This window comes from Amia ocellicauda, chromosome 20 (assembly GCF_036373705.1).
Source record: "Amia ocellicauda isolate fAmiCal2 chromosome 20, fAmiCal2.hap1, whole genome shotgun sequence".
Lineage (NCBI taxonomy): Eukaryota > Metazoa > Chordata > Actinopteri > Amiiformes > Amiidae > Amia > Amia ocellicauda.
In genome coordinates, this window is record NC_089869.1 from 17,868,166 (window position 1) to 17,881,616 (window position 13,451).

The 13,451-nt window shown below is 35.9% G+C and overlaps 2 protein-coding genes across 3 annotated transcripts; one reads left to right on the top strand and one right to left on the bottom strand.

The window, feature by feature from the left end:
- Positions 1–321: 321 nt before the first annotated feature.
- On the bottom strand, positions 322–6,929 carry ube2d1b (ubiquitin-conjugating enzyme E2D 1b). 2 transcript variants are annotated; one of them, XM_066693854.1, is made up of 7 exons: positions 6,757–6,929; positions 4,515–4,578; positions 4,398–4,429; positions 3,670–3,747; positions 3,455–3,560; positions 2,259–2,352; positions 322–1,781 (listed from the first exon to the last, which is right to left on the bottom strand). In XM_066693854.1, exons 1-7 carry the CDS (start codon positions 6,778–6,780, stop codon positions 1,736–1,738), a joined length of 444 nt encoding a protein of 147 aa, XP_066549951.1. In that variant the 5' UTR covers positions 6,781–6,929; the 3' UTR covers positions 322–1,735. The 2 variants fall into 2 exon arrangements, with proteins under 2 accessions (XP_066549951.1, XP_066549950.1); XM_066693853.1 differs by lacking the exon at positions 6,757–6,929 and adding an exon at positions 6,569–6,610.
- Positions 6,930–7,465: 536 nt separating this feature from the next.
- Positions 7,466–11,302, top strand: cisd1 (CDGSH iron sulfur domain 1). The gene is made up of 3 exons (XM_066693855.1): positions 7,466–7,594; positions 8,401–8,606; positions 9,064–11,302. Exons 1-3 carry the CDS (start codon positions 7,570–7,572, stop codon positions 9,151–9,153), a joined length of 321 nt encoding a protein of 106 aa, XP_066549952.1. The 5' UTR covers positions 7,466–7,569; the 3' UTR covers positions 9,154–11,302.
- The last annotated feature ends 2,149 nt before the right edge of the window (positions 11,303–13,451 follow it).

Below are 13,451 nucleotides of genomic sequence, written 5' to 3' on the forward strand. Positions count from 1 at the left end.
AACAAATAAAATGTACTAGCATTATGCACTCGAATTTATTTAACTTCATCTGTTATAAAACATCAGACCTTAGATTAATAACGTGTGCATATATATACGAGAGAGAAATCTAAAGAGACAGATCGTGAAACTCCAATAAGTACCCCTATTACTATCTAGGACTATCTGCATATTTTCTATCCACTTCTCTAAACTGGAATTTGTAAATTGCATTATGCTTTGAACTGTACTGTATTATTGCACTTTGTATTGCTCTTAGGTTTTGTAAGTGGCCCTGGCGAAGGGCATCTGCCAAGAAATAAATAAGGCACCAGTCTGCTCTACATGGTAAAAATTATACTTTATTTTACTACATAAGAAAAAAAAAAAAAAGCATCCCAGCACAAGCAATGACCTTTCAAAGTAAGCTTCTGGTAAAGCAAAGAATATATGAAAAAGGCTAAACACCACATTTTAGTTATTTAAACAAAGGGAGTCAAATCATTCATTCAAAATGCCAGTTTTTGTCCTGCAAATGAGAAGACCTCCATTCAAAACATTTGAGGCCACATGTCTTAAAGTTGCAGCTGAGCCACAACTGAACTAATAAATGTGCCCAGAGCATTTTAAATATTTATTGGGAGTCTTTGAAGCCCACATTTAGTTCTTCTCCCACAGAAGGGAACACAGAAACCCAGTGAAGGCAAAGTCAGATTTAAACTATTGTATTCCTTTCATGTTTAGACATTTGTACCAACACCCACAACTTCAAGGGGACAAGCTGATTTTATTCCTCATCTATGCATTTTAAAACCATCTCCACAATTTTGATTTAAAAGAAATGCCTGAGTGTATCAAGGTAAACACAGGTAATTAAACTTTATTTCCCCATAGTATCACATTTAATAGGACTTTTTCAGTTGGCTTTCTGCACACAAGTAAAAAGTAAACCTCAAAAAACAGGAAAATAGTAAAATGACCCAAGTGATCAACCTTTTAACTCATTTCCTTTTAATCTAGATGTTACATGTACATTGTGTAAAATATACTTTAAGATTAGAATGGTCCGATGAGGTTTCTAACAATGCATAAGCTGAACACTGTCACACAAGGAAATCTTCCAGTCTATTCCAGTATATTTTATATTTTTATATATATATACACACACGCGCACGCACGCACACACACACACACGCTGCGAAGTGTGGAAAACAAAAGGTAATGCATGGCAGAAGTGTGGACAAAAGTAGCAAATTCACAACATTGCAGGTTTATTTCTTTTTTACTTTTAATGCAAAATAATAAAAATAGATTCAGTATAGCATTTATACTATACAATAAAAATCTCTAGAAGAAAAATTAGAAATTACCTACAGGATGAAAAAAAGAAAACACTTTTTAATGAAGTAAATAATGTTTTTTCTAAACATATGGGTGACCACAGCAAAAGAGCTGTTTTACAATTTAGTTTTAATGGGATTTTTAAACCAAGAAAAACAGAAGTGCTAAATGAGGGAGGAAAAAAAAAAAAAAAACAAAAAAAAGACTGAAATGCACAAAATCTGTTAAACCTTTTCATGTAATTTTTTGGACAAGAGTCTTTTCCTGTAAAATACTAAATCTTCATTCATTTATGGTAATTGTTTTAATGATAAATGTTAACAGTACATTGTGTTCAATAATATTACCTAATTTTAACTTTTTTAGATTCTAGAATTTACAGTGCGTTGTGACTTAAAAATCTTCTGTTAGGTCTTTACATTGCATACTTCTGGGTCCATTCTCTTGCTAGTCTGTTGTATCTGCAAAGAGAAAGATCACAAAAATCATTAGCAGAATTCATTCATTATACATACAGGTGGATAAACTGGGGTTTTCCCTCTGGTGGGACGGCTGACCTCTTTAATGTAATCCATCTTAAGTAGAGCAAAATCATTCCAGCTTTTTAACATCCTAAAGTAATGTAATCTCAAACTGGTAAAAGATACAAATACAATATTAATGAGCTTTCCATTTGTTTTTCTGTCTGGGTTAATTGAGCAATGGGATTCATTTAACATTACAAACACTAAGGCCATGATATTTAAAAGAACAAACTAAAAAGGAAGGAAAATTTGACTTCTGAAAAATACACACACAATAGCTAAAGTCAATAAAGTTATTTGGCAATGTGCTTAAATGTGTCTATTTAAAATGGATTGTAACAGCATACGACCAACAATAAACAGGTTTTATTTCAGAATACACTGAATTGACATTGTTAAATAAACTGTACTCACTTTTCTTTGTCTGACTTGTAGATGTGTGCTATATCTGGAACTAAGGGGTCATCAGGGTTGGGGTCACAAAGCAATGAACATATGGACAATAAAACTGGAAAACAGGTTTTTGCAAGTTAAATTCAGATATGTAGATCTTACCTTTAATTCTGATTTACTTACTTAGAGCACTATGTAACAGATTTAACTACACACCCCTACCTCTAGCTGCATCCCTCCCTATACTCCCTCTCCTGTCCTCCCCTACGCAGCTGCTCCTTGCTCTTGCTGTGCCTCGCCACTTGCTCAGAACTCCTGTTCAAACTCAACCAGCAGATTCTACAGTCTACTCCTGCCTTGCACCTAGTACTAACCAATACATTCCCTACACAATTACTACATTTACTACTTTTGAAATCATGTAAACACAATTTTGCACAATTTAAATCTGTTTTACACTTATGTGATATTAAATATTGCCGATGCTATTGCATGCTTTTACTGATGACATCAAACATCTCTGGGTAAAACACATCAGCAAAATTCACAACGATTTTACCACATACGAACAAATCTAATTATAATGCAAAAAACTGTTAGACTCCGTTAACTGTGTTCATGAAGTACGTCATTCTCAAAGACCACGTCCTGTAAGGAACTACAGTCACAGGAACTGTTGATGAGGCTTTAAGGCCAACCAAACCATTTCCTTTTGTTTATGTAAACAGGATCTAACATCAACTTTCAATAGTTTTTACACCACAGTATAGATAGCATTTTCAACTAAACAATATACAGAAAGATTCCACACAAGAGACAACGGCATTTGAGATTAGCTTCAGCCAGTCGATCTCACTCTAAACATTTAGTGTGTTTGTAGCAAAGGCAGCCATTAAATGCCTCACACATGATGTGTGGTAGATACAGGAGGTTGATCATGTTAAAGGTATGGTTTAGTATTTGCATCACAATAGTTGCATGCTCTTTCCTTAAAAAGATGTCACTTGGCTAAACTAAGTGTACCTTAGTATTATGGGGACATAACGAAATGTAGAAAATAGTAAATGTGCCAAAACATGAACAGAGAAGTATATGCATCAGAAAGGTACATCTGAAATCAAATGATGAAATATGGACTAACCATTGTTGTGAGGATTTATACTTCCATCAAAAATAGTTTATTTTCCCCACATATAGAGAAATTAGCTTTATCTTACCTTTTGATACTGTTAGTGCTGGGGACCACTGTGATCTCAAAATGTCCAGGCAAATACTTCCATTACTGTTTATATTTGGATGATATATTTTTGTTGTAAATGCTACCTGTTAAAAGAAAAAGTATGACATTTGGTCAGGTTCACATTATCAAAAGAATATTTCCCTAGAAAAACTAAATTCAACTCAAATGCAAATGTCACATGGGTTTTCCAACCTTTGGTGGTTTAAAGGGATAATCCGTGGGAAAGTGGATTGTGAGAAAGAAAACTCCTCCTTGGTATGGGCTGTCACTCTAGAAGAGAAGAAAAAATAAAAGCCATGGAATTCAATATTACAAAACAATATAATATGATAGTGTTTCAAAATATATACCAAATCATAGTTTTTTACAAATGTGTGCGCATCTATACATGTTATTTTGACACCACAAACTAATCTAACTGACAAAGATGTATACTTGAACTTAAATGTAGTTAGTTAAAATCACAAGCACTTTAACATTAACGTGTATAAAAAGGACATGCCCAATTTCCCTGAGTGAATCTTTAGCCTTGTTTAAATGTGCAGGTCAAGAATTTCACATTTTCATAGTTAATTCAGAAGCATAACATGCAAATGTAAAAACACACACTGATCAATAACTGTATGCGAGATAAATCTTCAAATATCAGCACCTAGCTCAATAAATCCCTCCAAACCCATAAATCCTCCCCAAATTAGCAAAAAAAAGGGACAATGTTTGGGTGCATTTTGCATTATCCATATTTCGCAGCCACAATCCAACATACTAGTTCCATGCAGCTTTACCATCATAAGCAAAAAAAGGCTGCTACTAAGGGCAATACACCCATTATTCCAGTCCTTTTTCCCTTTTTAACGAAATGCATGCCAGCAAGAGCAAGGACAACCGAGGTTATATGGAGGAAACGGCTCTATACTTACAGGTCCCATTATTGTTGCTTGCCAATGAAACACTGGAAAGGAAAAAAGAAAAATGTAAACAATCACATCATGATTACAGAGGAATAAAATGGGCAAAAACCTCAAGATGAAACTTACAGTCATCCCCAACTGGTCCAGCTGAGCACTGCGCAGGAGGATCCCTTTGCAAGTCATGTAGTTCCTGAAATAAAAAATAAAAACTTTAACTTATTTGGATTATTACTGTTCATCATTCAAATGTTGAAAGGCATCTTACTTAATGAGATAGAAGCTTAAGTGTGCAAATAACAAGACCAGTAGGGCTATATGCAAATGTCACAAGGAATGATTCAAAATGTTGAAGTTACAAATTAATCCCAATTTATAACCTGAGCTTACAAAAGAAAGCAGGTGAAAGGACTCCCAAATAAAACATTTGATTCTGCTTGCTTGGATTCATATTAACAGGAAAGACAACCCTGTAAAGGATATAGAAATACATAAGATTTCAATAAGGTTTTTTATATATTATGTCCTAGGTAAGAAATGTGTTTTCCAGTCAAAACTAAATTAAAAAATTAAAAATTATCAAATTTTACAAGGTCCCAGTATGCGTTTCCTGCATAAAACCCACAGTAACAGATTCAGCCCCTAGTCTCACAGATCTTGGTAAATACAGTGGAAGGCACATCCAAAAATCCCATTAAACCTTTTTATCCAGGTTATAAAAATAAATAAATTAGCTAGACCCACATTAACTAAACCCCACATCAATAGATGGTCTTGGAAAGAGCACTGGGCACTCAATAACATCCCTTCTGTCTTTTCAGCTTTATTTCTACCATATATAAGCAAATCATAAAAGCATTAAGATAGATCAAGATCTGTAAATAATGGGTTTCCAGAATAAGTACATGTATGCAAAAATCATTCTGCAGTTTCAATGCACAGGTGAACCTCTCTGCCTACCACTAAAACAGCTGGTTACGTCAGACTGCCAATAAGCATAAGGTCTGAGGACAGTAATGGGGGCTGAGTTCAGACCCTCTTCATCCCCATGATCCCACAGACTCGATGCAGCAACACCAGAGACCAGACCTCCTGCTATCTAATCCCACACATCTCCGACGAGTCGCAAAAAATGCAGGCTTAAAACAAATTGCTGTCGCTCGTTTTGCTGGTTGGGAAAACATATGGTCACGTCTAGATTAGACTGGAAGAACCAGCACAGCACGCTGCTGTCCACACACACCTAAAGACACCCCAGAAAATGATAAGTATGGTTGCATAATGTGTTAAGCAAAGATAATATGAGCGTTTAGCCTCAATACTGACATCACCTGCGTACTAGGACACGGATCACCATTAAAATGTTCAGTTAAAAACCCCCATGGCAGCACTGCGCTCAACAGCATCCAGAAACCCATTGTAGGCTATACTAATATGGCTTAATGAAGGGATGCTCCGGACAAATAGCGAAGTCCATTACAGCACAGGCATTAATATTAAGAAGCAGCTCCCATAGCAAAAGATGTAACACGTGTGAGCAAAAGCCTTTCATCTGGGCCTAATGTGCGGTAAAACCCCACGTTAGGCCTAAAAATATTATAAAACACCATTAAAATCACACAATGAGTGGCTTCTCCCGGGCAGAGTGGAAACGCTGCAAATGAATACGATACATCCACATACAGGGCCATCACAGATCGTCAAAGCGGAGCAAAAAGGGGAAAATAACCCCCTCGCCCTGCCGATTTCAATAATATAATCAATACACTCGCAATGCTATAGCAGGAATCAGTTACACAAATATGAGTTGCTCGGTTGTGTAACGAAAACGCTGCTCTGGATGTGCAGCTCTCGGCCAATGCGATTTGCTGCACAACAAAAGCGAAATTAAAAATGACCCCTGGGTTGTACAAGGAAACAACGTCGCTAGGATTTTTTTTTTCCTCCTCTTGTCCCGATTGTGAAACCTAAAATGATATCCACAGATCTCTCTGCGTATAGATACATAAATACTCCACGTTGACGTCGTTGGGAATAAAATAACGATGGCATACTTGCAATCGTAAAACCAAGCCAAAGCCATATACATTCTTTACTATTTTTAAAGGCTCATCCAATCTACCGCAGAACAAATTAAATCCCAATATACCCCCCCAACCGAAGCTACGCAAGAAGCCGGTTACATTTGTATCGGCTCCGCCAGCGAGCATTGTGACATCAGTCCACAGATAAACGGTGACATTTTGTTAAAGGCCTTTGTTGTGGTGTAGTTTCTAGATGTTCAACCATTGTAATGCAGGCGAGAGTGACTGTAGCCAAACGCCAGCGATGTGTGTATTGTGTCCCGATTTGCCCACATTTCCCCGCTTACCTTCTGTATTCTTTTCAAAGCCATCACGACCAAAGCCCGGTAGCCTCACACGAGTCGCCGCTGTCGTTTTGTGTCGTTTCTATGTTTTCTACTGAAGCAGCCCAAACACTTTCTATTTCTCCCAGCCGCTCGCTAAGGGTGTGTTTTAGGATTTTTGATTTCTTTTGTTTCCGCTTTTTGTTCAGGGAAGCATGAAGGCGGGTGCATTGTGGGAATTGTAGTTTCCAGGCGTCGGTTTCGCTCTTAAAGGAGACACGCACCCAATTATACTTATTATTATTATATTTACATTATATTTATATACCCATCATAGTCATCAATTAAAATACATAATGACTTGTTCATGATTCAGTTTGTGTATTTTAATTATGAAAAAAACTTCCACACAGTTTATAGGCCCTATATGTAATTTATAATTGTAGCAATATTTTAAATTAAGTGATGGTTGCTTCCACACAAAATTAATATATATGTGATATGTGATTAATTATATATATATATATATATAATTTAATTCATTAAATAGCTTTTGCACACACGTTATGCATTGAAGTAATTCGGCCTATATTGCAATTACGTTTATATAAAGTATAGCGCTTAAGATACATATTTTAAGTAAACGAATGTGTTCATTTTAGTCGATTCGTAGTCTGCCCTGTCCTTTAAGAAACTCCGCGGCTGGGCGCTGTTACGTCATGCCCGCGTCACAGGGTGGGTCATGTGACCGGCTGCGCGGCGCTGCGGATGTTTTAGACGCTGCTGACCTTATGATAAGGAGACGGCGAGGAGCGCTGGGACACCATAGGAGCAGACATGAGCTGCAAGACGCTGTCCAAAGGTACGGGGGGTTTGGCGTAGTTGGGTCATTTCCACCGCTATAGCTTTTGCACTTGTTGAAAGATAAAAGGAGTATGCAGTATTACCTGCTTTGTTGCCCCCCACCACCATTTTCTCTACTGAAGAGATCAAAGGAGAAAAGTATCCGAGATCATTAGCAGTGGAGCGCAGGCCACGGGCAAGGTGATCTTGTCACAGTGTCACGCATTACATGTGCATGCCTTATAGTCGGCCCACAGGCCAAATTGTTTGGTTAATTTAATTATCGGGATTGCTAGTCACTTAGACTCCCTTTAATATACTAAAAAGACAAGGGTTTTGGAAATAATGTGCACACCAAAGGCTTAGTGGGCTTTAATTAGAATTTAAGTTTTGATATATGATGACTTGCAGTTTTCAGATTTCTATATTGTGTAATATCTAGTGTTTTGTATTCAGAAGAGTAGAAACCAATAAAACTGCCACATTTGAATAATACAGGCTGCAGACAATGCAGACTGGCACCCCTGTGACAACTGATAGAGCTGGTTTTCAGCAGATATGTGGCCATGTTACACCTGCTGTTGTGCAATGCCTTTTTGCCACCTGTCTTGGTGTCTCTTAACAGGTCCCCACAAAGAGAATAGGCCTGAAGTGTGGGGTAAAGGAATGGGACAGACTTGATGTGTATTAGCCTGGTATTGTGCAGGGAAAAAACACTCTTCTGTCACTGTGGAAATTGTAGCTTCTTTTTGAAATCTTTCAAGTAACAGGTATTTTGGTATTACCTGTAGTCATCTCACTTTTCACTCATGTTGTCCTCCCCAGCTGAGCTGTTAGCAGCCGTCTCTCTGGCCGCTGGGACCGCAGCTATTGGTTTCCTGGCCTATAAGACCTTTTTCTCCAAGGATAAGTGCTGCAAGGCCAGGGTCAACCTAGATATCCAGAAGGACAACCCGAAGGTGGTGCATGCCTTCGACATCGAGGACCTGGGAGAGAAGGCAGTATACTGCCGATGCTGGAGGTCTAAGAAGGTGAATCGCAAGGAGTGAATTGTAAACCCTGAGATTGGGAGTTGCTGAAGCAGGCAGTACCAAATTCGCCAGCCAGCTATAGTGTGAAACAGATTTTGATTTGATAGTGTGATGTCAAAATAAAACCCTTACAAAGCCTTAATCCTGTAAATTTGCATGCCAATAAAATAATCTGCTAATCAAAATAATTTCTATACAGAAAGTCTCCAGAAAAATAATTCATTTATTTATTGTGGGAAGACAATTTTGTGGTTATAAACTGTGTTTTGTTTATAATGCAGACAAATATTTTAGAATTGTTGTATATGCAATTTATTTTATAGCCTCATGATATATTTGATACAATGTGTGTTTATATTACAGAGTAATAGTACATAAGTTCATGTCAGAATAATGCTGTGTACTGATTTGTGGGATGTCTATTCTTGTTAATATTTTGTATTTGTTTTCACTCTAGTTCCCATTGTGTGATGGTTCTCACACAAAGCACAATGAAGAAACCGGAGATAACGTTGGTCCTCTCATCGTGAAGAGAAAGGAAGCTTGAAAAATCACAAATGCGCTTCCCAAGAAAGCTGCTTGAGATGCACTATTGTTTGCTTGTAGATGTATAAATCTGATTGAAACCTAATTGCAAGGACCCTCTGTGCTAATGTGTACATATTTGGTTGGTATCTGCCTAATGTAGATCTATTTACAGTACCGTAGCACATCATTGTTTCTCTTAATCTGTGAAGTTTGATTTATTTGTTTAATCAAAAATGGGAATGTCACCTGTAGTCTTGGCATTGGTATCAGTCTGTTTAGCTGCTTTCAAAACGGGTCTGTCTTCATAATTCTCCAAAGAGGGGCTTCTTAAGTGTTTTGTTTCAGATTAATTGCATTCATAGCTGAGGAAAGAATTTTTGCAAACCACTGTGAACTGTAACCAGTAAACCATGTGAACGAAAAATGTTTTTAAAGAAGTTTGAGCGTTATTCTCAATTGACATTTTTTCTATTAAGTTTCCACAAAATGTATCTTCCCTTTATCTAAAAATGGAGGAGCAGAATGTCTAGATTTCACTGACAGTAAAAGTTCTATCTGCTACCTGTACAGACCCAATTTATTTAAATACTGAATGTATTTTATTTATTTATTTTGCAGCTGCTAAAATAAGGCAGTATGTCCCGTTTCTTGTCAGCCCATTTGGCATTGAACCATTTGATCCGACCACTTTGTTTTACTGAATCTTCTCAATCCAACGTTTTCCATTTGGCTGCCCTAGCGTCATTCAGAACAATTTGCAGAATTTGCTTTCTTGAGTATTTAAGTAAATTCACTCTCCTTATAATTATGGAAAGGTATGAATGATGATGCAAAACAAAATCTATTAATCTGTTTAAAAAGCACCTGGGCAGCCAATTATAGTGGATTAAGAAGATCCAGTGGTATAAGATGGTGAATGTGAATGATTTATGGGAGATCATACTATTGGTACAATTTTTCTGTAGTGGTGATCATCATAACCTTGACACAACAGCTCTATACTGTACGTTAGTCTGTAAAATGATTGAAAACTACAACAATAAAAGCGACGTATGCTTTTCAAACCCAGCTAGCTGAATATAAGTCTATTGTTAGACATTGTTTCCTAAAAATGCAGACTGTCAGGAATAACTGCATGATGTTGTTGTTGAGTTGTGAAGCAAAGTGGGTCAGCGTACATCTAGCCTCCTTTAAAATGTAAATACTGTATCAATGATTGGTTGGTTTGTATTTCACTTTACAATTGGCTGTTAACCAGTCAGATCGTGGCAATCGACAGTTCATGTTTTGGGTCTTAATGTATTTCAGGGCTTTAATCTTTATTGCATTATTGGTCAGTTGTGTGTAATAAATGTTCAGTTACACTACAATATAATTACTGACATACTATATTTCTGTAATTATCTGTCATTTATTACAGACCTTTTTTTAAATCTAAACTGGTACATTGTTGTTTTTTGTGTATGGTAGAGTCATTGAATTGCTACTGTGTTATGCTCTACACATGACAGCAAATTACATATTTTGATTGATTTGTGAAAAAGTGTATTTTTGTGAATAAGGGGTTTTCTTTCTCAAAAACTAAGTAAAAAAACAAAACAAGAAACTGTGGCCTTAAATGTATACTGTGTATTTTCTTTTCAGTAACCATTAGGCAGTCATGGCTAATCCTGCTCATTACTGGACAGCATGTTGAGCTTAAATATTGCACCCTTCTTTTCAAAACTCATCGGCTTCACATCAGGTACCAGCATTTGAAAAGGCAGTATAAAACACGACAATGTACATAGTGTTGGATAGATAATGAGCCAATATGGGTACCTCTTCATACAGGTTTAGTTGAATTACTGTATCCGAAAAGACAAGTTTGTGGAATTTAATGAATGATTGTTATTTATAAAAGGAGTTTATTACAGTTTTCTTTGTGTTCTCAAAAACTCTTACTGGTTTATTTCAAGCCATTGTTTACTTTAGGTGTATGATTTGTTCAGTAAAATGATTGAATCCTTATTGGTATGGGATTTTAATATAAACCATGCATATAGCATGTTAAATGCTCCAGTAAGGATATGTTGCTTTTCTCATGCTTTGGCAAAAATGTAAAAAAATAAAATAAAAAATTACATGTATGTTTCTAATTAAAAAAACATAGAATTCTGTAAGATCTATCCAGTGGTTTGTTTTCCCTTAATTGACAGGGTGATGGAGAATTTATATAGATTACAATTTTACTACTTTTCTAAACAAAACAATATTAACAACAAATAATATGTCAGTGTGAACCATTATTCTGTTTGGATGTGTCTTAAAATGTTTAAATCATTTCCCATTTAAGTTCAATTAACCTCTGCTTCTGTCAAGAACATTTATATGTCTCTGTGTTTTTCACCATCTAGTATACAGACACAGACACTCCATCTAGAGAGTGGCTTTTATTCCAATCTCAGCAACACATGCTGTCAAACATTATAGCCTGCACTATAGAGTTGGCTGCAGTTTGTTTATGCCCCATGACATGGTCAGTCTGGATCCAGAAAATGTACTGTTGGACAAATCCTGTCCATAGGTTTGTTCCAGAGAATGCATTGATGAAAGTCAAAACTGGCCCTGAATCACTTTCCAGTTCTATGTAAAGTGCAATTCTAGTGATCACCCAGCTGAGGGGGCTGTGCTGTTTTCTGCAACTCAAAAGGTATTGTATTCCTCTTGTTGAAAAAATGTTGAAGTAACCCTATGCTATGGACTTACACATATTTCAAAACTAAAAAGAGGAAGCTCAGTACTTGTCCTCAGATAAACATTTGTTTGTATAGAATTTGTAATATGTGTTTCGAAATGCTCTTCTTGCACACACCTGTAACAGCTTGATTGTGTGTGTTTTTAATATTATCTTTCAGTGGCAGTAACTACTGAATTATATTCTGCTTAACATCGGAACATGCCGTTGTGTATATTGGTTCCCCCAAAAAATAGCCATAAAATAATGTAATTTAAATGATAACCCAGATTAATCTAGATTAGTTATTGTCATTGTTTCTTTTCCTCTTATGCTTTTTGTGCACCACCTTCCTCTCAGACAAATCCATTTAGTATTTTTAAGTAGCAATACATTCAGTGATAGGCACCTTAACTGCATTCTAAATCTATAATTCAATAATTTACTAGCATTCAAATCTTGAATAATCTTTTCGGCGGCAAACTTGTCTGTGTGTTTGTTCATTGAATATGTTCATCTAATGCTTAGTGACAGGGCGGAGATCATTCATATCCTGTTAGTAGCTTAAATCCCTGTATTTATAAATCAGATTTCCTTTTGTAATTTTAATTAACTTTAATAATGACAATATTGTGTAATTTACTGTTCTGATCAGATAATACAAATTGGATCCTGTATATACATGAACAATTTAAACATTATAGTTCATCATAATTAAATGTTTGTAAGCTGATAAGGAGGTCAGTCTAAATAACATGAGAACCAAGCTTGCGGTGGGCAAAATAATTGTATGCAGCTACAAATGTCATTGGGTAATGTGAGAAAATTCACAGTGAACTGAATGTTTTAATTAGATATGAATATAGTTTCATACTTTCCAACTTTAGTTGGCAATGTTGGCTTAAAAACGTTCTCAAGACATTCTTTGGAAGCATAGCCTTATTAAGTATAACAAATCCAAGCACATGCAAGGAAGATAAATAAACTAGAAACCCTGGCATCAACCATAAAGTATTAAAATTGTATACTAAAAATGAATTCTAATTGAATAGTGTATAGAAACAGAATGAATCCAGATCAGATTTATCTACATTAATACAGGCACTTGCAATCTGAACCAAGTGAAATGATATATGCCGAACTACTTTTCAACATCTTGGAAGTTGTTTTTCCATTTAAACAATTATCTCTGTGCCCCAATTTATGTTTCCATCCTGATTACATCTTGACTACAGTAAAAAGACTAAACAATTGCTACATCACGATTAAGGCTTCAAGAACAGGGTGTACTCCAGTCCAGCAGGCTAATTTAATGTAATTAACAAGGGAATACTGAAATCACATCAACAGTAATTTTGAGATTTTCATCCTGTCCCAGTGACAAGATTGACATCCAGTTTACTGTTACACTGTGTTCATATTTTTCAATAAATCATCTGGGAATCACAACATTTAAGACGCAGATTTTGAAATTCAGTCCAAAGTATGATCTGTATTGCATTACTTGTATTTTACATTATATACTATGATTCAAGGCTGTTGAAATTAACAGTAGAAGGAAATGAATAAGAAAAGAAACATACATCTGACTGAATTTGTAT